Here is a 27,986-nt window from a genome sequence, read left to right as displayed (position 1 = left end):
CTCGCCGTCCGGTATCTAAGGAGCGGCGCGACAGCGGCCCTTAGCAACGAGCCGGGGCGGGCCGCCCGCCGCTATGGCCGCTGCCGCCAGCCCCAGCGTCTTCCTACTCATGGTGACGGGGCAGATCGAGAGCGCCCAGGTAAGTGCGGCTGCACTCATGCGCCATTACACCCCCCCCCCCCCCCACGTTGGAGTCTGGGGTGACCGCCCCCTTCCTCGGGGCGCCCCCTGTAGGCTGATGTCCCCGACTCCCCGCAGAGCGCATGCGCCATTGCACCCTGTGCCGGGCAGGACGCCGAGCCTCTGCAGAGCACATGCGCTGTTGCGCCCTCTGCTGGGTTAGTGCTCACGGGTCCGGTTCCCTGGAGAACGCATGCGTCATTGCATCCTCTGCGGGGCACGAGTGGGGGGGAGGAGCTTGCGCAGAGCGCATGCGCTATTGCGCCCCCTGCTGGGCTGGAATGCAGAGAGCATGCACCAAGTTGGGCAGCAGGGTGGAGGGGGCGCCCTGGGCAGGGGGCAAGGGTGGGAGGGGCATCACCCCATTATTGGTGGCGTGTTTTACCCACCAGGTGGGATTTGCCCCGGGATAAATTCTTTTCTCCCAGGATCATGCAAAGGGATGAGCCCCCTTGACGTCTGTGGGAAGCATCTGGACGGCAAGTCCGATCCAGGACTTTGTCCCCAGACATATCCCACCCCTGCACTCACCCCGGCTGCACGGTGACCCAAAGAAGGGGGTTTGCACCCGAAAGTTTGCAAAGAAAAATTGTTCCATGTCTTCCATTTGGTCTAATAAAAGATACCGGATTTACCCAATGAGCCTTGTCTGTAACATGACCCAAAGAGTAATGGCAATGAGCTCGAACTAGCCCCGATCATCCGGGGGGAAAGGGCTCCTCTGGGCTACTGATTAGACAACCGATTAGATTCAGATTTCAGCATTTCTCAGGCAACCCCAGCGGGACTGGCCGTTCGTCCACATCAAGTACGCAGGAAGCGTCCAAATTAATGCTTGGCCTTGGGACGCTCGCAGCTAATTCAAGTTCATTGCCATTTAACCCTGGTGTTCAGACAGCTGAGCTACATCTTTTAACGTGAGTCAAATCTCAGGCGAATCAGTTTTAATGCGAGTCAAATCTATCAGCCGTGGATTAAACCTGTCATCTGTTTATTACCCTCAAAGACTTGACAGGTGCTTAATATGGGACGAGGAGCTTGTAAATCTGTAGGATGCCAGGATTTATTTTATATATATATATATATATATATATATATATATATATATATATATAAAAAAAATTATATATATATATAAAATAAATCCTGGCATCCTACAGATATATTTAAAATTTGTATCCAAGGCCAAATTAGCCAAAACTAATTCCAAATCCAAGAGTGCAGAACCATAAGTGGTCCTACTACTGGCAAACATCCTCCACCTGCACCTGGGGCTTCAGATGTTTCCAAATCCTTTGGTGGGCATCCCAATGGCAGACCCAAGCCCGGAGGCTGGGGGTTCGGATGCCCCCGAGTTTTGCTTGCCCTTAGCCATAAGGCCCTTGGAGCAAGCAAGGGAGAATGCCAGGATAAAAGGCTTTGTCCCAGGATAAATTGGTCAGCTGTTCACAAACTTGAAATCATGCATTTCCCTGAGATGATCGTAGAATCATAGAAAGTTAGGGTTGGGAGGGAGCTCAGGACGGCACAGCTAGTGCAACCCCCTGCTCAAAGTAGGACCAGCCCCAACTACAGCATCCCAGCCAAAGCAATGTCTAGCCAGGTTTTGAAAATCCCCAAGGATGGAGACTCCACCACCTCTCTGGGTCACCTGTTCAGTGCTTTACTACCCTCCTAGGGAGAAAAATCTTCCAAATATCTAACCTGAACTCCCCTTGCTGCAACTAGAGCCTGTTGCTCCTTGTCCTGTCATCTGCCCCCACTGAGACCAGCCCAGCTCCATCCTCTTTGCAGCCCCCCTGCAGGGAGGTGAAGGCTGCTGTTCAATCCCCCTCAGTCTTCTCTTCTGCAGACTCAATCAGCCCATTTCCTTCAGCCTCTTCTCACCAGTCCTGTCCCCAAGCTCCTGAACCATTTTTGTTGCCCTTCGCTAGACTCCAACTTGTCCACATCCCTTCTGTAGTGGGGGCCCCAAAACTGGACACCGGACTCCAGATGTGGCCTCCCCAGTGCTGACTAGAGGGGAAGAATCACTGCCCTCCATCCTGCTGGCAATGCTCCTACCAACGCAGCCCAGGATGCCGGTAGCCTTCTTGGCACCAAGGGCACATTGCTGGCTCATATCCAGCTTATTGTCCGCTGTCACCCCCAGGTCCTTTTCTGCAGAGCAGCTGCCCAGCCAGTCACCCCCAGCCTGCACCAGTGCATGGGATTGTTCAGTCCTAAATGCAGGACTTTGCACTTGTCCTTGTTCAACTTCATGAGATTTCTTTTGCTCTAGTCCTCCGATTTGTCGAGGTCTCTCTGAATCCTAGTCCTACCCTCCAGCATATCTACTACTCCCCCCAGTTTGGTGTCATCCACAAACTTGCCAAAGGTGTGCTCTATGTCACCTTCCAGGTCAATGAAGACATTGAACAAAACCAGCCCTGGGAACAACCCCTGGGGCACTGCACTTGATACCGGCTGCCAACTAGACATCGAGCCATTAAGCCTGATGCTCCAGCGAGTTTTCTATCCACCTTGCAGTCCATTCATCCAGCCCATGACTTCCTTAGCTTGCCTGCGGGAATGTTGTGGGAAACCGTATCAAAAGCCTTGCTAAAATCAAGGTACACCACATCCACCGGTCTCCCCACATCCACAGAGTCAGTCACCTTGTCAAACAAGGCAATCAGGTTGGTCAGACATGACTTACCCCTGGTGAATCCATGCTGACTGTTCCTGATCACCTTCTTCTCCTCCAAGTGCTTAGAAATGGATTCCTTGAGGACCTGCTCCTTGATTTTTCCAGGGACTGAGATGAGGCTGACTGGTCTGTAGTTCCCTGGATCCTGCTTTTTTCCTTTTCCTAAACAGTGGCGCCATATTTGCCCTTTTCCAATCATCGGGACCTCTCCTGATCACCATGAGTTTTCAAAGATGATGGCCAATGGCTCTACAGTCTCATCAGCCAACTCCCTTAGCACCCTCAGGTGCATCCCATCCGACCATATGGACTTGTACACATCCAGCTTTTCTAAATAGTCCCTACCCTGTTCTTTTGCCACTGGTGGCTGCCCACCTCCTCCCCACACTGTGCTGTCTGGTGCAGTAGTCTGGGAGCTGACCTTGCGTGTGAAGACTGAGGCAAAGAAGGCATTAAGCACTTCAGACTTTTCTGCATCCTCTGTCACTAGGTTGTCTCCCCCATTCAGTAAGGGACCCGCACTTTCTCTCAGGGCTCATTCAAGTTCCAGGGACAAGCTGCATGCGTAAAGGGTTACACCGCTTCCAGGATTTGACTGGGATCCATCAAAACGGACTCAAATGTGGCATCTGTTTGTAGCCTGAGGCAGCAAGCAGGTGTTGCATTTGAGAGGTTTGATCTTTCCTACTTCATAGGTACTGAAAGTGGGACAATGGTACGTCTGCAGGATCCCGGGACAAAAGGCTTTCTCCTGGGAGAAAGGCAGCCTCTATTTTTTTAGGCAGGGATAAGATAGCGAAAGGCGCCTTTGAGAATAACAACGCTTGGTTTGATTTCTCTTCCAGTTCCCAGAGTTTGACGATCTCTACTGCAAGTACTGCTTTGTCTACGGCCACGACTGGGTGCCCACCACGGTAAGCACATTTATTGAGGTTTTCATGTCTGGCTGCAATGTTTTCCTCAAACTATCACAAGGCTCAGGCCAAATTTCCTGGCTGCGTTCCTGTGCTGCACTTCACAGTTTAGACCAGTGATTCTCAACCAGGGTGTTGTGGCTCCTTGGGGTGCCAAGAGTCATTTAAAGGTATAAGCACAGGCTCAGCTTATTCCTGCCTGGCCATTCTCAGTCCCTCTGCAAGGAAGTAAGCACTGTAATAAATAAATTAGTCTCGGGAGGGGAAGCCACACAATTCACAGTAAATGATGGCAGGGTGTCTTGAGTCTAATGAGGGATGCCTTGAGTGGAAAAAGGTCGAGAACCACTGGTTTAGACACATGGGGGTTGTTAGAAATCCAGCGTCCAGCAGAAACTTTTCTTTTGTTCTGTGTTTGTACCATACCCTGCACAGAGAGGGTCTTGTCCATGATGAGACTGAGGATGCTACTGCAATGTAGCTAAAATGCAAATTGCTCCGTAAGTACAAAAAGGGCGATTTTTCTTCCAGTATTTAGAGTCCTGATATTTAGTTAAATTGCCTTGGGAAGAGAGTGCTCTAGTTGATGAAGCACATCCATGTTAATGCGTCTTGAATGTTAATCTTTGATTGCCATTCAGTCTTCTTGTTTCACTTTCCTGTGTCTGTTATTCCTTCACTTAGAAACCGAGCTTAATTATTCTTTCTGAGTTTAAAGAGGAAGAGAAAAGTTTTGTTAATATTCATGTGGTACTTTGAATAATAACGCCATGTATACCCCGTGTACTATTAGTGGTTTAATTAGACCCGTCTTTTTGTTGTGGTCCAGATATTCAAAGTACTTCATGCTAGGTCCAATCAAAGCTTTTTAGAAATGTCAATAAAATGTTGGGGCTTAGATTCACACTCAGTGTGAATGGGGTATCAGCTTTTGCAGTGAGGATCTCTAATTGTAGATCAGTTGGCGCACACAGCACTATCTTGCATGTTGAGCAAGCTACCACATGTAGGGACTCGTTGAAAATTTGGCCTGTGGTCTATCTGAAACCCAAGCAAAGCCATTTTCCCCCTCCCAAATGCATATCTGCATTTCATTCTCTAACATGCCCTGGTATTTGTGTCTTGTATTTGTACAGTATGTAACGTATAATGCTCTTGCACTAGGGTTTGGAAGAGGGAATATCTCAGATCACCTCTAAAAGTGGAGATGCACAGCAAACCCTTGTGTGGAATTTTCCGATTGACATCACCTTTAAAAGTACCAACCCCTACGGCTGTAAGTAAACTTCAGGGAACATCTGAAGGGGTCAGACTCGATGATCTGTTGAGGTCCCTTCCGACCCTAGCATCTATGAATCTGTGGCTGCTTGCAGTTGCTTGGTACTAGGTTCACAAAGGACTTAGGCCACCAAGTGCCCTCTAACTCCCAGTCTGCATGCCTAAGTCCAACATTGCAGGCCTCAAAACCCCCTTTTAGGTGCCACCTAACCCTGGGGGTGCCATAAGATCTACTTCTAGGCATACTCCATATATCAGTCTTGGCAGGGCTGAGTAACTGGTGCCTAGCACTACCAAGCCCTGCCAGGATCCTTCTATCTCTTTGGAGACCCAGTCCATCTGACACAGTAGGCATTTGTAAAGTAAGTTTGGCAGGACTGGGTCTACACAGGAACAGCTGCCACTGCATGTTTTTTTCCTAATAGCTTAATGATTAGACAATTCATCCCAAATGTGGGAGTTGTGCCATTCAGTCGGTGAAGGAATTGAAGCAGATCTCTCACCTTTCAGAAGAGCAGACTAACCACTAGGCTATAAGCTATTGGGAGGGGAGGGGAAAGTTGCCCTAAGTCTTCCTGTAGAAGCTGTTCGGCTTCTCGTGGAATAAGTAAAAATTCCATTGGAGAAGGCAGAACTAGGAGGAATGAGCATGGGCTCCCTAGACTAGTGGGTATGGCACTTTCCTATGGGGGGGGATGACAATCCAGGATCTAGTCTCTGGTAATGAGAAGCACTGCATTGCTAAGTTCCTTTGCGAAACTAGTTCTTGTTATGCACTAACTGTGACTCTGGAAGCCAGGTCGAATGCCGTGGGCTGGTCTCCATAATAAGTGCTGGAATGGCCCCCCAAGTAAAGAAACATGCACAGTTCTGCCTGTCATCTTTTGCCCTTGTAAGCAAAAGAAAAAGTCAACATCGCAGACCAGTGTGTACCTTGTGTTAGGCTGAATCCAGTTAAACTTTTGCTCTTTATGATACTTTTAGGCAGCTCATTTTTTTGTCTGCTTTTGAAGTTTCTTTTGGAGTTAAATTAGCATGAGCGCCACTTAACCTTTTCTGGCAATTAAGCCAGTAGACTCCAGTATTCTGTCAGGCACCATATTTCTTTTAAGGGCTTTCATCGCCTTTTCTTAATGAGTACATTTCTTTGAAACTGGTAAAGTTTGTACTATATTTACTTTTGCAATAATACAGCCAGCACTCTCTTAAAGTGATCTTTGCCTGCCTATACCCGCTGGCTGTTAATTCCTCCATGCATCTAATTAACTAACACAGTTGACTCCTTTGGCCTGCAGTTCTTAATTGCTAGCAGGCACGGTTAAATAGCAACAAGCTATTAGAATATGAATTTAAGTCATAAGAAGACCAAATCCATCCACTTTCCTACCCTGACTCCTTTAAGTTAACTTCTTTTTGATTTTTAGGGCCTCAAATAGTATTAAGCGTTTACGGACCTGACGTCTTTGGAAATGATGTTGTCCGTGGTTATGGAGCTGTTCATGTTCCCTTCACGCCTGGAAGGTGAGTTTAATGATTGATTGTTCTTTTGGTTTCAGCTGTTCCTTACCAAACGGATTTGATTCCATCTCTCTCGTTCCTATTTTTTAACATAAATCGTGGCTTCAGGACCCCAAATGCTCTAATACTGCCTTGTAACTTCCCTGTACCATAGGAGTGCAATACATTGCTTGGCAGTCGCTTGCAGTTACCAAAACGGAAGGTGTGTCTATACTCTCCTGCAGGTTGGGGTAGAGATAACCCGGTTGGCTCTAAACAAGGTAGCGTGGAAGCAGTCTTGTTGCAGTAGCACGTATGTCCTGGGGCCCACCGGTGCTCAAAAGTCTTTGCTCTTGTGACTAGACGGCTTTTCATACCGGAGCTAGCAGTGTGATGCTACAATTAGCAGAGCAAACAATACTCTGGCATGCATCAACCCCGACATCTCAAGCAAAACTAAGGAAGTTATTCTCCTGTTCTGCTCGGCTTTGGTGAGGCCTCAGCTGAAGTACTGCGTCCAGTTCTGGGCACCGAACTTCAAGAAGGATGTGGAGAAGGTTGTGAGAGTCTGGAAAAGAGCCACTTGTATGATCAGAGGCCTCAAGAGCGAGCCATATGAGGAAAAGCTGGCAGATACAGGACTGTTCAGCCTAGAAAAGAGAAGCCTTCAGGGGGATTTTGTAGCAGCTTGCAAATGTATCAGGGATGAGCATCAGGGGCTAGGCGAACAGCTATTCACCAAAGCGCCCCAAGGGAAAACCAGGAGCAATGGTCATAAACACCTAGAAGGTTTCAGATTGGATATAAGGAAAAACTTCTTCACGGTTCATGTGACCAGACTGGAATAGACTCCCAGCAGGGTGGTGTGGGCACCTATCCTGGAGATGGACACACAGCTTGCAGGGGTTAATTTGACCCCAGCGGTCTTTCCTGCCCAGAGCAGGGGGGCTGGACCCAACGATCTCACAAACTCGCTTCCAGCCCTAAATTTCTGTGAATCCCTATTCTAACCTGCAGCATGGACATACGCTTAGCCTTGAGGCTTTGAATTTAGCATAGCTTCTAATTTTGGACTTGTTTGCACTTGGAAGTCAATGTGCAGTAAGCTACAGATTGTATTTAGAGCGCCGTGCCTACTCTGTGTTGCCTGTGAGTGTGGACACAAATGACTGAAAGTGAAGTAAGCTATTTCACCCTTTGTGTGCACTATATGTATCTATAAAGGGTAATAGCGTGAAGTGCACCCTCAAGCTTTGCATGCGCTACCTTCCCATTGCCCTTAGGTTGTGTAAAGGCAGGGCAGCTGAAGACTGAATTTTCACTGCGAGTCGTTCAACCCTTTCACCTGTCTTTAGGGAAGTGCACCTGCTGGAAGCTGCTTCTCTCATGCAGGCTTCTCCACGTAAATAAACTCTTTTGTGTTCATGAACTACAGGTCCCTCGTGCACTTTATTTTTAAAGTCATATTTGAACTTTTGTTACCACAGTAAATATAGACGTACTAGACATTGCTATGAGCGCGTTTCGGAAATAACCTCTGTTTCTTTGTCACTTCTCTTTAGGCACGAACGAACGATTGCTATGTTTGTTCCAGAATCGACATCAAAGCTGCAGAAATTCACAAGGTAATAATTAAAGGTGATATTAGTCCCATGGGTAAAGACTTTGATAGTGTCTCCCACTCCTCATCTTGTGCATAAGGTTTGGGGAAGGGTAAGCATGGCGTCCTGATTTTCATGATCACACGTGGTAACTAGCTGAAATTGTGACTTTCTCTGTCCAGATGCTTCCTTTAACATTTTACATTATCAGTCTTCTTAGAGTAATATTGTGTAATTTCATCTTTTTGTAGCCCAAGTAATTGGAAGAGTACTTGCTATATTCCTGTCAATAGGGAGGGATAACTGCTCAAAAATTAGCCACTAAATGATTATCAAAGACAAAGTGCCACATATTCCTTTCCTCTTTAAGGCTCCTAAAAATAAAAAATAGCAGTTGCAGTGATGGCATTTTTGCAAATCAACTGAAATAACTTCATTTGCAGAACTGAAGGAAGCACATTAATGTCTTCATTGCATAGATTTGCGCAAGTATTGCGCTTATTTTTCTTCATGTAGTTCAGCAACATCTGGTGCAGGGACTAGTGCAGAATGAAAACGATCATTATGAAGACACAGGATATTAAGTACGGCATAAAAAGTTTTAAAAATATATTTAAATCATTGCACCAGGGAACATTTTCATATTCTGAGTATGAAGGTCTGACTATATTGCTTATTATTAGTTCATTTTTCTTGAATAGCAACAACGCCTTTTTTTTTTTTACACTTAATTTTTTGTTAAGGAAGTAAGTCTTCTCCCTCTCTTCTTTTACGCTCCATCATGGTAGAAGATGATGAATGCTAAAGTCAGAACTGTTGGGGAATTTGGTCTTCCTTGGAACATTTCTAGAGGAAGGGACACCCTTTTAAATTAGTAGGAACTACTTTACTGATTCTGATGCACAAAAATCCCAGACTACTGCACCAAGCCACATAGTTTGGGGAGAAGGTGACCAGCCCTCAGTGGTGAAAAAACAGGTTAGGGACTATTTAGCAAAGCTGGACATGTACAAGTCCATCGGGCCCGACGAGATGCACCCAAGGGTGCTGAGGGAATTGGCTGATGCGATTGCAGAACCACTGGCCGTTAGTTTTGAAAACTCTAGCAATTGGAGGAGATCCCGGACAATTGGAAAAGGGCAAACATAGTGCCCACCTTGAAGAAAGGGAAGAGGGAGGATCCAGGGAAATACAGACCAGTCAGCCTGACCTCAGTCCCCAGAAAAATCATGGAGCAGGTCCTCAAAGAAGCCATTTCTAAGCACTTGGAGAAGGTGATTAGGAACAGTCCCAGTATTCCCTCTCTCATATACATACTCAACTGAATAGCCATGAAATGTATGTCAAAAGATATTTGTCAGAAGGCAGGAAGTTTAAAACTGAATATTGGCCATTGTCCCACAGTTGCTGAAGCTTTAATATGAATTGTTTCATAGTGAAAGCTGTAGAGGTAAGATGAGGGTATGATGCGAACCTTAAAAAGTAATGTTTCAGCTCCCATCAGTTTGGCTTACAACCCTCTGTTGTTTAAACGGGTCCCATTTTAATGTAACTTCTTGCTTGAGAAATAACTTCTGAGGTGCACTGTATTGGGACAGGATATAGGGCTGCACAGGACCTCTGGGTCACCGAGTCCAGTCCGCAGGCAGCTCTGCTATATAACGTCATTCATGTATTTATTAAGCTGCATCTCAAAACCAATTGCAGGGGTATTTTGTTTGGTTGTTTTGCCCCCACTACTTATATCAGATGGTCGGTTCCAGGATCTCCCTCCTCTGCTAGTCAGAAACCTTCCTCCAGTTTTTAAATTTATTTGCAACCAATTCGTACCCATTTGTTCTCATGCCAACACTGTCCTCTACTTTTAATTAAACTGGAAGCTTTTCAGGGTGACAAACAAGTCTTTCTGTATGGTTATACTCTTCCCAGCACAACACGTTTCCCCATATCGTCAGTGAAGACTTTGCCTGTTACGCCAGTACAACAGTAAGAGTTTTCCCAGCTCTGCAGCCCTGTTCATCCTCTCATTTTTTGACACTTTTTTCCAGGTCTCTGAAATCTTTCCTGCAAATTGATCCGTCCTGTGTTTCATGTGGGTACAGAGGTCAGCAGGATCAGGGTCGTAATCAGCAGTTTGGTTTTTTAATGATGTTTGTTTTTTTTAATGAGGTTAAGAAGGCTGAAAAAAATCATTTTCTGATAGCAATTAGTAAGGCAGGCTATTCTAAACTAAACAGGAACAGATACAGCAGTAAGTGGTGAATGAGTGCTTTTAGATCATTATTAAACCTGAAATGATTTTTTTTTAAAGGTGCAAGCTGTATTGCATTGCTTCTCTGCAGCTTTTCCATTTACAATCCTAATCTTCTTGTCATTTATATGACATTTTGTGTAGCGACATCAGGGACAAACCATATTCACTTAATATTCATTGATCTCTGTGCTGCCCTCCCTCCCCCCTGTAATGTGGCAGGTGATATTCTGATAACGATAAATTGAGCACCGGAAGTGGGGAAGCAAACTGTATTCTCCGCTGACTGGTTGTTTCCAAATCTGTGCTAATGACAAATGGTGAGAGATGGAAGACACGGATTGAAACGAGCCAGAGGTGGTCAAAACGTGCCCGCCACTTTCAAGAAGAGTGCCAAGAAACCATTTGAGCCCCAGACACTGCTATCCTTGTTCACTGTTAGGGCCTGGCCTGCGGTCTTCTGACCATTCGAGCCTCCTCTGGACCCTCTCGAGATTCTCCACATCCCTCTTGAAGTGCAGTGCCCAAAACTGGACACAGTACTCCAACTGCGGCCTGACCAGTGTCGCACAGAGGGGGAGCATCACCTCCTTGGACCTGTTCATCGTGCATCTGCTAATGCATGATAAAGTGCGGTAAGCCTCATTGATCGCTTCGTCACATTGACGACTCATGTTCATCTTGGAGTCAACTGTGACGCCGAGGTCCCTTTCCACTGCTGTCTTTGCATGGATGAAGCATACTGGCAGAGGATCAGCTGGCTCTCCTTAGCAAAGAGTCCATCATTCACACTCCAAAAATCATTGCTTCTCTCAAGGAAATGACCATGTCTAAATACCAGAAATGTCCAATTATATGAAAGTCAGTTGGACGTGTCTACACGTGCCTAAACTTAATGTGCCTTTAAGGTACATTAAGCCAATTTAGGTGCACATCTACTTGTAGACAAGCTAATGTGCATTAAGACGCATTAAATTTAGGCTGGCATAGCTAAGTCACATTAGCTCGCATGTAGCCGTGCTAATGCGCATTAATCATCTACGCGTGGGATAATGTGACTTAGCTATGCCAGCCTAAATTGGTAATTGCTTTAAACAGGTATCAAATTTAGACAGAGTTAGCCTAAAATCACCATTTTTAAGGTGCATAAAGGGCATGCACATGTGGACATATACCCTTAATGTGCCATAAAAATGGCAATTTTAGGCTAATCCCACTTAAAAGGGCCCAACGATGCCTTGAAAGCAAGTCAGAGAGTCCCAAAGCTTTTGTCTGTTTGGTGTCCAAGAGCCCAGAGGTAGTTTTGCTTGATATTACATCCAGCAAGAGAGGAAACATAATTACAAGATAGGACAGAAACACCTGGTGGAATGATCAGGAATATTTGTTGAAATGGTTAAGGAGCTCGATAGTGAACAGCAAGGAGATAAGAGGCAAAATGGCTTTGTAGAAGTAGGAATAGAGATAGGTAGGTAGGTAGGTGTGCATGCACGTATATGTGTTGGAGGGTCGTTCTGTCGGCTTTAAGTTTAGCCTCTATATGCTTCAATAAATGCATTAACGTAGTATAATCAGGGTAGCGCAGTCACTTCTCGTCTTTCCCAACAGAAAATTTCTGGCACTGAACTATATAAACTGTACTGCATCAAATACGCGTGTTCAATACAGACAAACAGGAATGATTTCCTACAGTCTTTACTTCTTGAGAGAGGTTTTTTTAACCTTTTTATGGCCTTTTATGGCACTGTCAGTATAACTTTTTTACAGGTACATCATGACACAGCTGGGCAAATAGACACTAGATCATACATAGGGTTTAACAGTTCAGGGCTGAGTAGAGCCAGGAGCATTTCCTACCAGTAAATGGTTCGGCATTTCTTCCGTTGTAGTTCAGTCAAAATAGAAACAGCATTACCTGGTACGATTCCCATTACTGAATGGCAGTCAGATGCAAGCTTCGCTTTACTTGGGCTGTACCAAGAAGCTCCAAAGAAAACTAAGCATTCCCTAGCTATAGCACGCACATCTTTAGGACTTAATTGTGATCTCCCAGCTCATCCTGCTCCCAGCTCATCCCGATTAGCAGCTTCTGACTCTACAAGTAGTCTCATTTCTGTGAGACTGCTCCCCAAGGTCCTATTCGGTGGGCACATTGCCTTACAACGGCCTACGCGTGATCACCTGCTACGTCACTGTAGCGGCGTGCGCTCCCCGCTTACAGCGCGCCACTACGGCAACGTAGCAGGCAAATCTAAGCCTGCGCCGCCCGCATGGCACAGCACGGACCGTTACTGCGCCACGTTAGCTCTTCAAAAAGGAAATGCTGAAACGTGGCAACGTGTAGACGCAGCCAGTGGAGCTGATCCGGTGCTGACTTACGTCAGTAAAACAGTGTGGTCAATCCGTTTATAGCTTTCTTTTCTCTTTTTTCCCAGCTGGCTCACAGGAAGGCGTCCGGAGTTCACCGACCCAAGGGTGGTCGCCCAGGGAGAAGGACGAGAAGGTAAATGATCGGGAGTTTCAGTCCCTGCTTCCCATGTGCCGGTATTGGCCTTTCTTTTGTTTGCCAAAACTTCACGAGTGAATTGAGCATGCTGAGAACAGCTCCATGCAGGTATTCTGGGGGGGGCTGTAATGACTCTTCAGTGCGCTTTGCTGGCTAACATTGTGTCCTCCTATTTCTAGTGACCAGGGTGCGTTCCCAAGGCTTTGTGACCATTTCCTTCAACGTGGTGACTAAAGACATGAAGAAGTTAGGTTACGACGTAAGCCCGAGTGACATGCAGAACCCTTCCCTAATGTCTCTGACCGAGGGGATTCATAAATATTAAAGTAGACAGGAGCTTTCCCAAGACACTAACGGGAGTGACTGCCCACGCTGACTTCTGTTCTTCCGCTGGAATTGAATGACTTCCTGTTCTTAGAAAGTTTTGCCTGGAGCTCTACTTTCCGAATAAACTCCAGCCCGTTTGGCCTCTGTATGATATTATATCGCACGTACGTACAAAACGCAGTGCAACGTGTTAAGCATACAGGGTTTTTGAAAATGTGTATTAATCCTAATGCTGTTGGATTAGTAAATGGTTATCATTTTAAAATACTGTAAGCAGTTTCAAGACACACGGTGCATAACAAAACACTTTTTGTAAAAGAACCTTTTGTACATTTTTATTTACTTACAGAAATGCATGTTTTTACATTGTTAAATGGTTTCCTCATACTCAGAACATTAGCACGAACCCAAAGCCATTTACTAATGCTTTTATAATAGTCGTATGAAATCCAGATTGAAATACCTTCAAAAGAAAGGGAGCCTGAGAATGTTTAATGAAACACTTACGCTCTTTCCTCTACCACGGCAGTGTTTCTTGTTTGTGCAGCTATTGCAGGTTTCCATTATAATCCCATTTCAGTGCTTTAGAAGTTGCCTGTGACTAAGATATTGAATAAACTGTAAAAGTAAATCCTCCCAAAATTATCAGCAAGAGCAATTTGGCTTTTGCTTTTAAAACAAGTACTGGGCACGCACGCACACACGCACACACTGCTTTCCCATTTCCAGATTTTTTTACATTGCTTTCCCATTTCCAGATTTTTTTTCCCCAATCAAGCCCAAAGGAAATTCTAAGTGTTTCATTTTCCGGGGGGGGGAATAATTCACTGTGTTCAGCGTGTCCTTGCTGCAAGCTCTTCAATCTCATTTACGTGCAGCGAGGGTGAGGATCTGGGAAAAGGCAAATACAGTCCAAGCGCACAGGATATGGGCACAGCCACAAGCAGTGAGCACTCCTCTACCCCAAAGGGCAGTAGATGCCGCAGGGGTAGCGGTCAGGCCACATCTCTCTCCCCGCGTGTCCATTTGGAGTCTGCGCTCTGTCCACTTGTGCCAAAGACATTTCTCCCGTCGGCCCAGCTCTACAAAGCAATAACTCTCGGATGATGGCCCCGGGCTTCTGCCGATGCAGCCCCTGCAATACCTCATTCTACCGCCTGGGCAAGATCAACAGACAGAAGAGGGGCTTTGATGGAGGTGTATTTGTTTACCCTGGAATTACACCGTGGCTTTCTGTACTTGGCCCGCACGGTAAAGAGAATAATCAAACCGCACTGAATTTGACAGGCAGGCTTTTCTCCGCTCCTTAATTCTCTCCCTGGGGTTGGGCAGTGCTTGTTCAGCTCATCACAGTGACTGCTCCCTGGGCTCAGGGGTCTGCCGTATGAAGGCGCTGAAAACGACCTTCGTTTTGCAGAGCTTCTCTTGATGCCGTCTCCTGATGCTTTTCGGTGAGTCCTGTTGTAAGCCAGGACTAGCGATCTCTGCCTTTGGAGTGGAAAAAACCAAGTACAAACATTTCTCTTTGTGTCCTCTGTGCTGCTTTTTCTGTCTCAGGGAAATGTGTTAATCCAAGATCATCTTGTGCCCTTTGTACCTGAGGTGAGTGTGTAAAATCCACTGTGAGATAATTCAGTCAGTTTGAGTAAATTCTGGGCATGCAGATTTGCAAAGTTTGGTCTCAAAAGCTAGAAGACCAGATTTAACGTGATCCCTGTCCCCTATGGAAATCACAGACACATTAAAAAACAGCACAAACAAAAAGTACCGGACATTCGGCGTACGTACGTATTATACAAAGAGCACTGCTGGTAGTACTCTAGTTCCTCATGCTATAGAGCAGTCCACGTGAACACTTTATTTGGAAATATAGTTTGCAAAGCTAATATAAAGCATCTTGGAATTTTTTTCTGTTCCCTAGTATGTTTTGTATGGCCAATGAATGGTTTTATAAAGTGCGTTCTCCATAAATTACTTTTTCATATATTAATTCTTGGTCTTTTTCTTCCTTTTCATCCACTCTGTATGATTTAATGAACGTGTTCTACCTGGTGCTTTGGCTACACCATACTGCCCCTTCTCCGTGACTAATTAGTTCAGGCACCGACTACTCTTGCTTTCATCCCAGCCAACAGGAGAGGGATTTTTTTTTTCCTCTTGTAAAGAATAATTGGGAGAGATTTGGTTACCGTGGTAATAACGGCTGTAATAACCACTACCGAAGTAGACGAGATCTGACGTACGTGAAAAGCAGAGTTAAATAACGTGGAACAGCTCAAATGCAACACGCTGGAGATTTTTACTCCTCTGGGATGACTTAACCTCAGTTCAAATGAGAGCAAAACAGCATGACGGTTATCCCGTGCACAAAAATCTACAAAACTAAGATTAAAACCTAAACTTTACTCTCGCAGACGTGCGGCGATTTTATGCAGAAATAGCTTTTATTGTGTGGTGCTGATACACAAGCCTTTATACGATGCTTGCCCGCTCTAACGCAGTAGTTTGATGTTGGCTGTTTGTGCATTCGTTGGTTCTTCTTCCTCCGTCTTTTCTGTTCTTCTTCAGGGTGCCTCCATTTCCAGGGCATAGAGCGCTTTCCCCATTTGGCCCCACAGACCCTATATAAATGGGATGTCACTGAATGACATAACTCTCAATGCTGGCAACACTCAGGCATTAGGAGCTCTAAACTGGAATAGATTTAATCTTTATTCCACAGATATTTAAAAGAAAACAGCTGCAAAAACCTTCAAGACAAAGCATGTGGATCCATAGATTCATAGATAGTAAGGGGCTGGAAGGGACCTCGCAAGATCATCAGGTACCGTAGGGACAGGGGTTTGACCTGGCCACATTTTTGCCTGTTACCTGGGTCCCTTTTCCCTACCAGGGACTCTGGGCATCCTGGGTGGCATGTTTAAGATGGTCCCACTTCCTTCGGGACGCTCATTGTGCATGTCCGTATTTCAATCATCTCCCAGCACCGTCTAGCACGGTTCACCTATTACACCACACCGCATGTGCTTCCCGTGCTAGGCAAGCAGCAAACACCAGTGCTGTTCTTGGACGATTTGCCAGCAGGCTGCCGCTGTCACGCCTTCATCTGCCACGAAGGGTCACTGTTGAGGTACATAATCAGCACATCCGTTTTCCAGGGAAGGGCTTGCTCTTGCCTCCACACGAACGGAAAGCAAGTGCAGCTGTGTGTACACCTATAGCAGACCTAAAGCAAGAGTCCCCTGCCTTTTCAGGCAGTTGTCTATCAAAAAAAAATCTCCTGTTTCCGTTCGCGTACCCGTGCATGTGCTCCACAAGACATGCGTGAAAACAAAATTCAAACACTCGGTGGTGTTGCCCACATAAAAAAGCAGAACAGACCTGGGTATCCCAAGGCCCTGCCGCTGCAACAGCAGAGAAGTCTTGAGGAAGTCGAGCGCGGCGACAAGGGTACAGCCATATTCCCTTACAAAAAAGGGGAGCAAACCTACGTGCGTACCCCCTGCACGGCTGCGGTGATAACGCAGCGAGGAGAGGACCACGCTGTCACACCCAGCAGGGAGGAGGGTGACCGATCGAGCCCTAGAAACCAAATCCTTAATAACGAAGGTAGTGGTAGCTTCCGAGAAACCTTGCTGCTCTCAGGTTTGCATCTACTGCAAACCTACTGCCATTGAAAGGATTCGTATTATATATAGCCCTAATTTAGAAGCCCTCTGGCATACTTTCCTGCTCTGCATACCCCTGGGACCTGTAACAAGCCCCCTGGCTTTATTTATTGGATAATTTTCCCTTTTCCCACAAACCTTTTCCTACCCACTCCTGCCACAAGGTTTCCTATGTGGCAATAACCCCAAGCATCTATTTTATTATAGGGAAATCTCTTCCAGCCAGCCAGATAGTTGACCTTAAGCCAAATGCTTGTGCCCATCCAAAACAGTGACATTTATAACACCTACGTCGTCACCAACAAAGGGAGCAGCATCAGAAGAACACATTCTCCTTAAACTGAATTATTCGGCTTCCGTTCACAAAAAAATACCACCAAGATGATGGAAATCAGAGGCAAATAAGGGCTGTGTCGTCATTTAGATGTTCTCTTCCCGGGCAGCAGCCTTCCCGGCAATGAACCCATGCATGCTCAGTCAAATCAAGTGCAAGTGGCAGAAGTTCAGGCGATGGATGGGGCTTCCACCGCATTCCTTATTAAAATCTCCCACCGTCTTGAAGCTCCTCGCTGGTAGGAACTCTTCAGCCTAAGTAGTCTCGTTCTTAAATTCACCCTCGTACCCCTAGTTGTGTCCCGCGTGAGCCAGTCACCACCATACTTCTCCCCCGCAAAAAGGCCTACAATCTTGCAGTGTGCTCTCTGCAGCTTGATCGCGGTTTTGCTGAGTTTAAGCCCGGCCGCTTTAAGGAACCGAGACCGTGAGATAGTTGTCAGTATTGTGAGAGTACGTCAAGCTCAGCGAGGTCTCCTGATGTGGCCCCGAATTTAGTTTCACGGAGGGACTGACTTTCCCGGCGGAGCGCCTCTTGCCTCTCCTGACCGGGCGCCCGGGGCAAATGGCCTTGACCAGGTTTCTTTGGAAAGTGTCACTCAGCACGATGTAGATGAATGGGTTGATGCAGCTGCTTGCATAACCGAGACTGATGGCGACGTTGTAGGCGTAGAGAAAGGCAGTGGTGGGCTGGGTGACTTTGAGATGAACCAGCTGCAGTATATAATAGGGTGCCCAGCACACAAAAAACGCGGAGCAGATGGTCACCGCGATCCGCGTGATTTTCTTAGTCCTGGCCCTGAAGTCCCTCTGGGGCAGTGGTAACACCACACATGAAATGTGCTTCTGTATCTTCAGGTACACGATACAGATGACCAAGAGAGGAAAGATGAACGCCAGGAAGAACTGATACAGCGTGTACCAGTAGATATCCACCGAGAGGTTAGGCAAGATGATGCCGCACCCCGCTTTGCTGCCGGGCAGGGCAATGGGCTGGCTGTACATGAACACCGGCACGCTGGTTAGCAGAGACAGGAGATAGAGCAGCAAGATCACCGCCGCAGCCATGCAGGGGGTACGCATGTAGGCAGAGCGGATGGGGTGCACCGTGGCCAGGTAGCGGTCGATGGACATGGCCGTGAGGATGTAAGTACTAGCAAACTGGCTGTTGGCATCTAAGGCTGTGATGATGGTGCACATGGTAGCCCCGAAAAGCCAGACGCCATTCCCAAGGAGCTGGTGGATGAGGAAGGGCATTCCCAGCAGGAAGAGGAGATCGGTGATGGAGAGGCTCACGATGAAGACATCTGCCGTGTTGCGGTTCCTCTTGGGCTTTCTGGTGATGGTGTAGATCACGATGCAGTTCCCTACGGTGCCCACGAGGCAAATGATGCCAAAAATGACGGGGAGGACGACGCTGCTGCGCTCTTCCATCTTGCCGGTGCCTGCAGAAGCAAAGAACGACAGGATGGTAAGTAAAGTCACTTGGACACGAGCCTCTTGAGGCAGAGAAGGAAGGAGCTTGAGCCGTTCCTCTGCGGCACTGCTTCTCGCCCATCCTTAATCAATCAAGAACAAAGCTCAACTTCCACTTGAGAAATCAAACCCAGAGTGATGCTGGAAAACCGTTAATTAACCCGCTACTCATTTTTGCAGCGCGCTCTCCAATCCCCGGCCCGGAAGCAGATGCACGAGGTATTCTTCACCTCTGTTATTTTCTACCCTACGTTTGAGACTTGCAAGAGCAATCAGGCAGCGCTCTCGGTTGCTCCTACATGGAATAAGGGAAGAAGTCGTGATGATCCTCTGACTATTGCTGTGATATGAACAGGGACAGCCGCTTGGCCGGCAAAACCATGCTTGCACACAAGCGATGACACCCTGATGTTGCCTAGGAAAATTTCTCAGAGGCTGAGGATAGCTACTCTCCCAAGGGTGTCATTAGCAGAGGAGAATAGCAAAAGCCATCCCCCCACAGAGCCAACCTTCAGTCTTTCTTCTTGGCTGGTAGTCGGCAGCCTCGGCCGTTGGATTTCCACCCGTCCCCCCCCAGCGTACGAGCGCGGGCTGAGCTGATGCACAGCCAGCCTCCTGCACACTTCGTAAGACCCTGAGTAAGGGGCTAATTGGACGCTCCAGCGGAAAGTCAGCCTTGAAAGGTGAACTGCTGCGGAAAGCCAAAAGTTCAGGTTAATCAAAATAAAATAAGCTTGTTCTGGCAGACGCTGCTTGTATCTGCAGCCTGTCACGCCTTGTACAAACAGCGCTTCCTGCTCATCCGCCTGCGGCAGGAGGACCGTTTGCACTACTTCTGGCACGTGTTCCCACGGGTGTGCAAAGGGCTGCTCTGGCTGCTATCAGAAAGAGCAACCCTGACTTTGATGGGAGGAGGGCTGGGCTCTGTTAGCTCTCTCCGATAGTCATCTACAGTAAACAGCGCGATGATCCATCGAATACATTTTACAGCGTTCGCATTTAAGCAGCCAGCTATGATGCACCATTGCCTTCAAATGGATTCAAGACCAGCACAAAAGAAACGTGTTTCTCCTTTTCAGGAGCAGGAGATGATTGTCAAATATTCCTTTTTTTTTAAAAAAAAGACAAGAAAAAGGAAATGATGGTTTCTCTAAGTAAAACATTCTTCCTTTCATGTGACCTCCTGAATTGGGCAGATGAGTGCCATGCAATGCATGAGAAAGGGAAGCCAAGCAAAAGACATGAAGAAACTCAGAGTTGCTGCCGAACTACGGGCAAGGGGGTTTTAAGAAGCAGGAAAGCCTGAACTAATGAGTTAGTGCTTTTCTGGCCGCTAATTTATGCAGCGTGCTTGAAATGAGTGTTCAGAGGGACACGAATCAAGGTGTTGGCGCTGAGCTGACCCTCACGGCCACGGCTCGACTCATGTGCGACGGGCCGCGGGCATGATACGTCCTTTTGTGCTGGCGGAGGGATGTTCCCGTGACGTGGCACCGGCGATGCACATAAGACCCTCTCCCTGAAGTCAGGTAACGGAGAAGCCCACCATGCCGTGTGAGTCACCGCATAAAAAGACCGGGTCTAAACCCATCGAAGTCCGCGCGGATGCAGCAGCGGTTTGGGCTCCACGGGACAACCCGACGCTGCGAGCCTTGCAGAAAGCCGGGCAGGTGGGAGGCCAGCTCTTGTGTCCTGCAACTCAGGGATTTTCCCAGCGGGTTTCCATGCCCGCCAGAGCTTTCCAAAGCAAACCCTGACCCCTGCTTCCCAACACTGTCTGCCATCATCCTGAAGCGTGCCATTAACTCAGTGGTTCTGCCTGAGCTGAAACAACGACTGAGCCTGGAACAGTGACTGGAAATCAATTGGCAGATCATTAGCAGCAGCACTTGTGCTTTCGAGCTGCGTTTTGACCATTAGCTCCCTGGCAGACGGAGGGGAAAACAACGCATGTGTCCATACCTTTTTATTAAAGTGCAGTTTAAAGACGGAGAACATTAACCCTTTATGTGCGGCGCACTAGAGACAGCACGGAGAACACCTGCTCCGCGTTTGGCACGTGGGTAACCTCGCGGCCCGCCCTTCTCAGCCCCGACGCGGGGAAAGTGAGGCCCCGGGGAACAAAGGGACATGTTTGTTCAAATGCAGCGCTTAAAATCAAGCGCTAGACACTGACGCTGAGCACCCAAAAACTGAAGGACCCCAAATTCTGAACGTTGTGACCTGAATGACTTGCCTAAGATCACCCTGCAAGTAGGAGGCACAAAGGAGCTTGCACATCCTACTTTCCCATCCAGACAGAGAGAGGTGGACAGTCCTGGCCTTGTGTGCCAAACCCGAACGCTGGGGCCGTTTCACGACCTGCCCTCAGCACTTCAAACTCAAGGATCCCTTTGCTAGGCAGTGGGGACGACACTTCAATTTTAAAGCCTAGCTGCGTTGCCTTTACATCATGTAGCCACGGCACTCTGTGCCCCCGTTGGCCCTGGAGAGCCCACTCGCGGGGGAGGAAGAGGCTTAATTTGCTGCAGCGGTCGATGCAAGGCTGCGGCGCACAGCTCGCCGTCTCCCTCGTGGACCCATTATTGGTTCGTCGCTCCCAGACGGGGTTAAGAGAGCAGAGCCGGCGGTCTCTTTAACTCCCTCTGGCCTGCATTTGTTGGTAGATCCGGCTGCCCCCGACTGCTGATTTGCATCATTCATCCCCAGTTTAGGGAGGCAAGCAGCATGGCTCACCCGGCACGTGCAGCCCCGTTTTAATAGAGCTGTGAACCCAGTGGTATTCTCCATCCGTACACCCGACCCCAAGCCAGCGCGTGGGCAGCATCCCCCGTGGCAGCATTGCACTTGCACGTACCACCCGCCTTCAAATCGCCGATCCCTCGGGCACTGCTTAATGACTCACGGGGGCCGGGATGAGCCCTGGGTGGACTGCTTCCCACCTAGCCTAACCTCAATGCTGTTGTGAGACCTCAGCGGTCCGTGCAGGACTGATGTCAGCCAGGAGCAGGCTGAGATTTCACCTCTTCAGCTACATGAGTGCTAAACAATTAATCCAAAGCCCCTTGAAGTCATTAGCAAATCTCCTGACGACTTTAATGAGCCCCGGCTCAGGCCAGGGAGGGAAAAGCTGCATTTATTGGGCTACACAGACTCAGTGACCAGTACTTCAGAGCATCCTATGGGCAGCTCTACAGGTAGCTCTAAAACAAGCTCAGGGTGGGAGTAACAAGGCTGAGGGGCTTTGCAGTGGAGAAGCAGGTGATATCCCTTACCCCAGACCTGACACGACACCAGGAAAAGCCACCTGGGCTGCAGCTGCTCGAGCTTCCCGGCACTCGAAGGGCCAAGAGCTCAATGCACCAGGGAGCACGGGCACCGCGGTGCTCTCTGCCAGCCCCTCTTGCCCTCCCCAAGACAGCTTCAAAGGAGCGACCTCAAGGACCCGGTCCAGCCCGGCTGCAGCCCTCCACACAAGCCTTAAAACTTTCCTGCAACACAGGGCAAGTGCTTGGGCAGTTACCCCAAGCCAAACCCTGCGCTCTCGGGGCTCGAGCCAGCTTTAAGATGCCTACTCCACTTCGTAGGCAAACATCTGCAGTGCAGACATGCCTAGCAGTGGGTGCTGGCGAGCCCCTTGCAGCCAGAAACTCTCCCCCGGAGGCAGACCCCTATGTTATCCCTCCCTCTCCAGGCCTGGCCAGAGACCCCCACTCCTTTCCTCACCCACCTGGGATGCAGGAGACCCGGGATCACGGCTTCTGTCTGCGTGAGAGACTTGTCCCCCGCTCCTAGGCCCTCCGTCTTTGGGGCTGGGTGGTCTCGGTCTGTCATGCGGCAGCTGCTGCACTTGGTGGGAAGCAACGAGCTCGTCCTCGGGCCCCGCTGTAACAGAAGTAAAGTGAAAGAGCAGCACGCTAGCCCGGAGCCTGCCCCGGCACACCACACCGGCATCTGGAGATGGGACCGGGAAGAGAAAGAAGCAGAGAGCGAAAGGGAGACACGTTACCTGCTGCAAGCACCACTGTCACGGGGAGATCATCCAGGCCCTCCCCCAGCTTGCTGAGACACGGCTCTGGGGCATGGTCATCTCCATGGGACACGCAGCAGCTGCCGCGGCTGTTACTGGAGCATCCAGCGTAGGAAAAACAACTTTCTAAAAACCCAGCGGAGCGAACAAGAGCTCCATGCACTGCTGCAACCGGGTGCTCGGCCTTTCTTCTGCAGCTCATTGAGCTGCTTTGAGCCCACCGATAGCCCTAAACATCATTCCCGGTGATTATAACTCGCTATTCTGCCGCGTAGCACAGATAGTCATGCACGGCAGAGCTCACAAAATGCTCACAGAGGGAGAAGGAGAGGAACAACGACTGACGGGGAAACCAAAAGCCACAACAAACTCATTGCACCGCAGTCTCTCGCGTGCAGGTCTCTCCGCACAAAGCGATGCTTTCATTTAAAAAAATAGGAATAACCAAAACGGCTTGTCATGCAATGGTCAGGAAGTATTTGGTACGGAGCAGGCTGCAGGGTGGGGAGTAGCATCGGTGTGTGCATGGGGCGTAGGTCATCGTCGCCTAACCAGACCACACATCACTGCACGGGCCATGTCGTGCTGAACTGTGATCGCAGGCTGTGGTGCACTGAGTGGCATGCATGTCCTGGTTCCCATGGGTGATGACACAGGATGCATGTCAGTTTGCATGGATGATGACATGGGATGCATGTCCTGGTTCTCACGAGTAATGAGTGACAGGATGCATATCGCGGGTCTCATGGGTGATGATACAGGATGCATGTCGCAGGTCTCGAGTGATGACACGAGATGCATGTCGCAGGTCTCATGGATGATGACATGGGATGCATGTCACGGTTCTTCCGAGTGGTGACACGGGATGTATGTCACCGTTCTCACAGGTGGTGAAATGGGATGCATGTTATGGTTTGCATGGGTGATGACACGGGATGCATGTCGCATGGGATGCCATGTCACAGTTCTCATAGGCAATGACACAGGATGCATGCTGCCGTTCTCATGGGTAGTGGCATGGGATGCATGGTACTGACATAGGGTGCATGTCACAGGTCTCATGGGTGACGACACAGGATGCATGTTGCCGTTCTCGTGGGTGACGTGGGATGTATGTCACGCTCAGCAACAGGCACAAGACACACCAAGACAGGGTCAAGCAGCTCCCAGGCCCGGCGCCACGCAGGAGAAGCCCTCGCCAACAGCGGAGAGAAAGTCCTCACCTGCTAAGAAAAGAAAGAAAGGAGCAGTACCTGCAAAGCCGGCCTCAGCAGCCCCGGTGCCGCTCCCCTCCTGCCCGGTGCCTGGTGCGTCTGGCTGCTGAACGGAGCCGCTTGCAGAGCTCGACCGCGCTGCGTGGAGCACGGGCAGCCAGTAACAAGCAAGATCAGCAAGAGCGATGTGAGCTCCGAACAACAGAGACTTCCCCTGCTAGGCTGGCGGCTCGCTCGGCTCAGGTAACGCACTTCACCTCGAAGCACAAGTCGCTCCTCAGAGAGCAGCGAGGGACTGACACGTTCTGCACAGTCGTCACTGCTCTCGCCTGCCGCAGCCGTGCATCGAGCTACAGGTGGGAGATGCACCCTGCTCTCGAAGACAGGGAGTGGGTGCAGCTGGAGCGGGAGACCCCTGTCTTCCCCTGGTTGGGACCCACAGCACCCATGTCCCTGTGCCAGGCACTTCGCGGTGGGGGGATGATGGACAGGCAGCCCCTGCCAGGGAGAGGCCAACATGAATGAGGACAGCACGAATGTAGACCGCTTGAGAGGGGCACCCCATGTGCCACGAATTAGCCCTACGCTTCCTCCGAGTCCTGCCACAATCCCTTCCCTGGGCTCTGCTTTCTGCTCCCTGCTTGACATGCTGCTCTGCTTTCTGCTCCCTGCCCTGTGCCATGCATCACGCAGTCAGACGGCTCGGACACCACGCTACAGGAGAGACCCCCACAACACACCCCCAGGCTCCAGCCCTGGGGATCATTTCTGAATCCACTTGGCTGGGCCCAGAGGCTGCGCTGCAAGGGCCGCAGACACAGCGGGATGCAGGCATCACTGTACCCGCGTGCCCCGACTGGGGTTCACCGGCATCGGAGTAAAAGAGGGATGCAACGTACCCCTGGGAGGGAGGGAGGGAGGGAGGGAGGGAGCCCTCTGAGCAGCTGCTTCCCAAACCCCGAGGCCGTAGGGCTCCTCAAGCAGAGCTGTGCCAAGCTCGCCGGGCAAGGCTGTTTGCTGGATGCCAGCACCAGAGAACGGAGACATGGGCTCCAGCCCCTGCTCTGAAGCCAGAGGGTCTAAAGAAGACTCTCCCTCAGCCTGAAGAAGGGGGTTTGCGCCCGAAAGCTTGCAAAGAACAATTTTTCCAACTATTTAATTGGTCTAATAAAAGACATCACATTTGCCCCATTGCACGGTTCAGCAGCAAAGGTGCTAACAGCTGGATTCGTGGGCTGGGCTATGCACAGCGTGTTGGGGGGCAGGGGCCCGGCTGTTTGGGGTGCCCCGAGCACTGCGTGACCCTCTGGCCCTTCTCTAGGGAGCCGTAAGTTTAAACTTTCCAGCTTCCCACTCAGCCACCAGCCTGCATGGCTGCCGCCGAGCCGGACGCCACGTGCCAGGGGAATAGCGCCTGGCCCAGGCCATTAGCGTGGCTGGGAGCCCCCTCGAGGCACCGCTGGAGCCTCGAGGGCCAGGCTGGCATCGTCCGAGCCAGGCGCTGCGCCCAGCTCTCCGTTGCACGGTCAAGGCCCGAGGACACATCTGAACTGCAGGTGCCACAGCACAGGGACGCGGCAGCCCCTTCTGAAAGCAGCTAGCACAGCGACCCAGCTGTGGCAGGGCAGGGTTCATGAGAGCGAACGCCCATGTGCTCGCTTGGCGTCTGGGGCTTTGCTGAGCCCCTGCCACGTGCCAGCTCGCTCAGAGCCACGCCACGTGGCAGCAAGGGCCCCAGATCCATCTTTGCCCCTGCACCCTGCAGCCTGGATGCCAGGAGCCCGGAGCACCCCCAGCGAGAGGCTGTTCACGAGGGCACAGAGCCATGCAGCTTGGCCCAAGGCACGAGGTGCGGGTGCAGGTTTTAGGGGGTCATTTCAGGGCTGACTTAGCCAGCGTTCCCAGTGAGGCCCTGGTGGGTTTGTCCCTGCCCCAGGGCAGGTGAAAACCAGCAAAGCCACCAGGGTTTGACCTCCCTCATCCCCTTCATCCCCAAACGAGCCCCAGGAGAAGTGCAGCAGGACTCCAGGTGTCTGAAGCACTCGGGAGAGCCTCCGGAAATGGGGAGTGCGGATCAAAGGGAACACGAACATGAGATGGGCACCTTGCCCTTTGCTCCTGCAAGCCCCTTGTGCGATGCGTCCGTGATGGGACACATGTCCATGACGTGCAATGTGTCCACGATGGGACACGCAATGTGTCCGTGATGGGATACATGTCCATGACGTGCGATGCGTCCACGATGGGACACACGATGTGTCCGTGATGGGACACATGTCCATGACGTGCGATGCGTCCACGATGGGACACACGATGTGTCCGTGATGGGACACACGATGTGTCCGTGATGGGCCACGTGTCCATGACGTGCAATGCCTCCATGATGAAACAAAGCCAAAGCCAGGCCACGAGCCAAGCATGGGGCATTCCCCTGCATGGGGGGGAAATGCAGCTTGGGATGGCAGGGGAGCCACATCAATAGAAACCAGGCAGGTGCTCCAACCACAGTAGTAGTTAGCAGATGCTAGCACCATGTGGCCACAAAGGAGACAGGAGCACGGGCATGCAAGGCGTGCACACATCTATAGTGAGATCACCCTGCCCCAAACTCTGACAGGCTAAGCAAAGGGTCAGCGCAGGGAAGGCCCAGCAAGAAGTGACTTGCCCAAGGTCCTACAGCAGGTCAGTGGCAGAGCCCAGGGCCAGTCACCGATGCACATCTGGCATGTAGAGAGCCCAGGATGCCTCCGGCACCAGAGACCCACGCCTGTCTGCACTCAGCATCCTTCTATTGAAGGCCTTTCTTTCACGATGGGGCCTGCAGGACCAGAGGATTTCATCCCCCCCCGGCCCTCCCTCCACCTAGCCAGGCGGATGCCAGACGCCAGCAGTCTGTGCACGAGCCATGCGGCGGCTGCCATGCCGTGCTGCCCCCCTGCACTGCAGCCCCAGGCACCGTGTGCACGCCAGCACTGTCGCATGCACGCCCTGGAGACCCATCGCCACGCCAGCGCCTCTGCTATTGCCATGACTACTGAGCCCCGGAGGCACAGAGGTAATAAAGCTGGGCGCAGGTAGATACTTGGAGCACGTGGAGACCAGCGCCGGAGCTGGCGGAGAGCCCAGCAACGCGCAGCCGCCGCGGCACTGAGAGCACAGCACGCCGGGCCCAGCCGACGAATAAGTGACGGAGCATCTTATCGGCACAATTAGAGCGGAGCTGGGGACACGGGCCAGACTCACCGGGCTGGACGGCTGCAAGCGGCTCAGGAGGGAGACCCCCCTCGGCCAAGTCAGCTGCAGGCCAGAGCCGCCGGAGCAGAGCGTCCCCCCATCTATGAAGCCTCCACAGGCAGCGCGGAGCCTAGGACACTGCTGAGCTATATGCCGTGCAAACCCACCGCTATATGGGCCCATTGCAGGGTGACCCCCATCCCATCCCATCCCATCCCATCCCCAGCATGCCCCGGTGCCCGCCGTCCCCCCCATGTGCCCTGCAACGGCTTCCTGCTGAAACGGCTCTTCATCCCATTAAAGGCTGCTCATCCCTAGCAACCCCGTTGCCATGGCAAAGAGGATACGGAGGGGGCTGCGTACTGCTCTCCATGCAGCCGGCGCCGGGGGCTGCCGCGGCGACAAGCAGGCATGGGAGGAGACGGGGATCGGGGCCGTGCCCCCAGTCCAGCCCCATGCTGGAGGAGCTGGGGGGCGACTGGCAGAGCCCTGGGCTGCAAGGGGAGCGCGGTGCCACGCGGCACGTGGGCCTGGCGCTGGGCTGGTGATGTGCACGGCTCCTTGCTTCCCCCTGCACCCTGCCCCTCTCCGGTCACCCTCCCACGATCAAACCCCCCAGCCCTCCTTTAATGGGCTGATATATCTTAAGAGCAACAACCCCAGAGAAAATCAGCCGGGCTTTCGGGGCACCCAGCACTTTGCAAGCCTCCAGAGGATGTCGCCGGCACCCCAGATCTTCTCCAAGCGTCTTGCTCATGCTCATCTTTCATGACTCGAACACAGCTGAG

At 50.4% G+C, this 27,986-nt stretch overlaps 2 protein-coding genes across 3 annotated transcripts; one reads left to right on the top strand and one right to left on the bottom strand.

Annotated features, from left to right (window-relative positions):
- The first annotated feature begins 29 nt into the window (after positions 1 to 29).
- Positions 30 to 15,233, top strand: LOC102558733 (B9 domain-containing protein 1). The gene is made up of 7 exons (XM_059716921.1): positions 30 to 139; positions 3,715 to 3,783; positions 4,948 to 5,059; positions 6,486 to 6,582; positions 8,121 to 8,183; positions 12,846 to 12,913; positions 13,096 to 15,233. Exons 1-7 carry the CDS (start codon positions 74 to 76, stop codon positions 13,239 to 13,241), a joined length of 621 nt encoding a protein of 206 aa, XP_059572904.1. The 5' UTR covers positions 30 to 73; the 3' UTR covers positions 13,242 to 15,233.
- On the bottom strand, positions 13,563 to 27,319 carry LOC102558964 (melanin-concentrating hormone receptor 1). Of its 2 annotated transcripts, XM_059716920.1 has the most exons (3): positions 22,730 to 27,319; positions 22,451 to 22,605; positions 13,563 to 18,689 (listed from the first exon to the last, which is right to left on the bottom strand). In XM_059716920.1, the coding sequence occupies exon 3, from the start codon at positions 18,676 to 18,678 to the stop codon at positions 17,656 to 17,658; it is 1,023 nt and encodes a 340-aa protein (XP_059572903.1). In that variant the 5' UTR covers positions 18,679 to 18,689; positions 22,451 to 22,605; positions 22,730 to 27,319; the 3' UTR covers positions 13,563 to 17,655. The 2 variants fall into 2 exon arrangements, with proteins under 2 accessions (XP_059572903.1, XP_059572902.1); XM_059716919.1 differs by having other exon boundaries at positions 22,451 to 27,319.
- Between the last annotated feature and the right edge of the window lie 667 nt (positions 27,320 to 27,986).

This window comes from Alligator mississippiensis, chromosome 13 (genome assembly GCF_030867095.1).
Source record: "Alligator mississippiensis isolate rAllMis1 chromosome 13, rAllMis1, whole genome shotgun sequence".
Lineage (NCBI taxonomy): Eukaryota > Metazoa > Chordata > Crocodylia > Alligatoridae > Alligator > Alligator mississippiensis.
The sequence above is the reverse complement of the archived record's forward strand: the minus strand, read 5'-3'. Positions and strand labels throughout refer to the sequence as shown.

Bases quoted from the DNA above. Each gene is read 5' to 3' on its own strand.
- LOC102558733 (XM_059716921.1), top strand. From the start codon at position 74: ATGGCCGCTGCCGCCAGCCCCAGCGTCTTCCTACTCATGGTGACGGGG. The intron at 140-3,714 runs GTAAGTGCGGCT...TTTCTCTTCCAG, and splicing joins GGCAGATCGAGAGCGCCCAG to TTCCCAGAGTTTGACGATCT. The intron at 3,784-4,947 runs GTAAGCACATTT...CTCTTGCACTAG, and splicing joins ACGACTGGGTGCCCACCACG to GGTTTGGAAGAGGGAATATC.
- LOC102558964 (XM_059716919.1), bottom strand. From the start codon at position 18,678: ATGGAAGAGCGCAGCAGCGTCGTCCTCCCCGTCATTTTTGGCATCATT.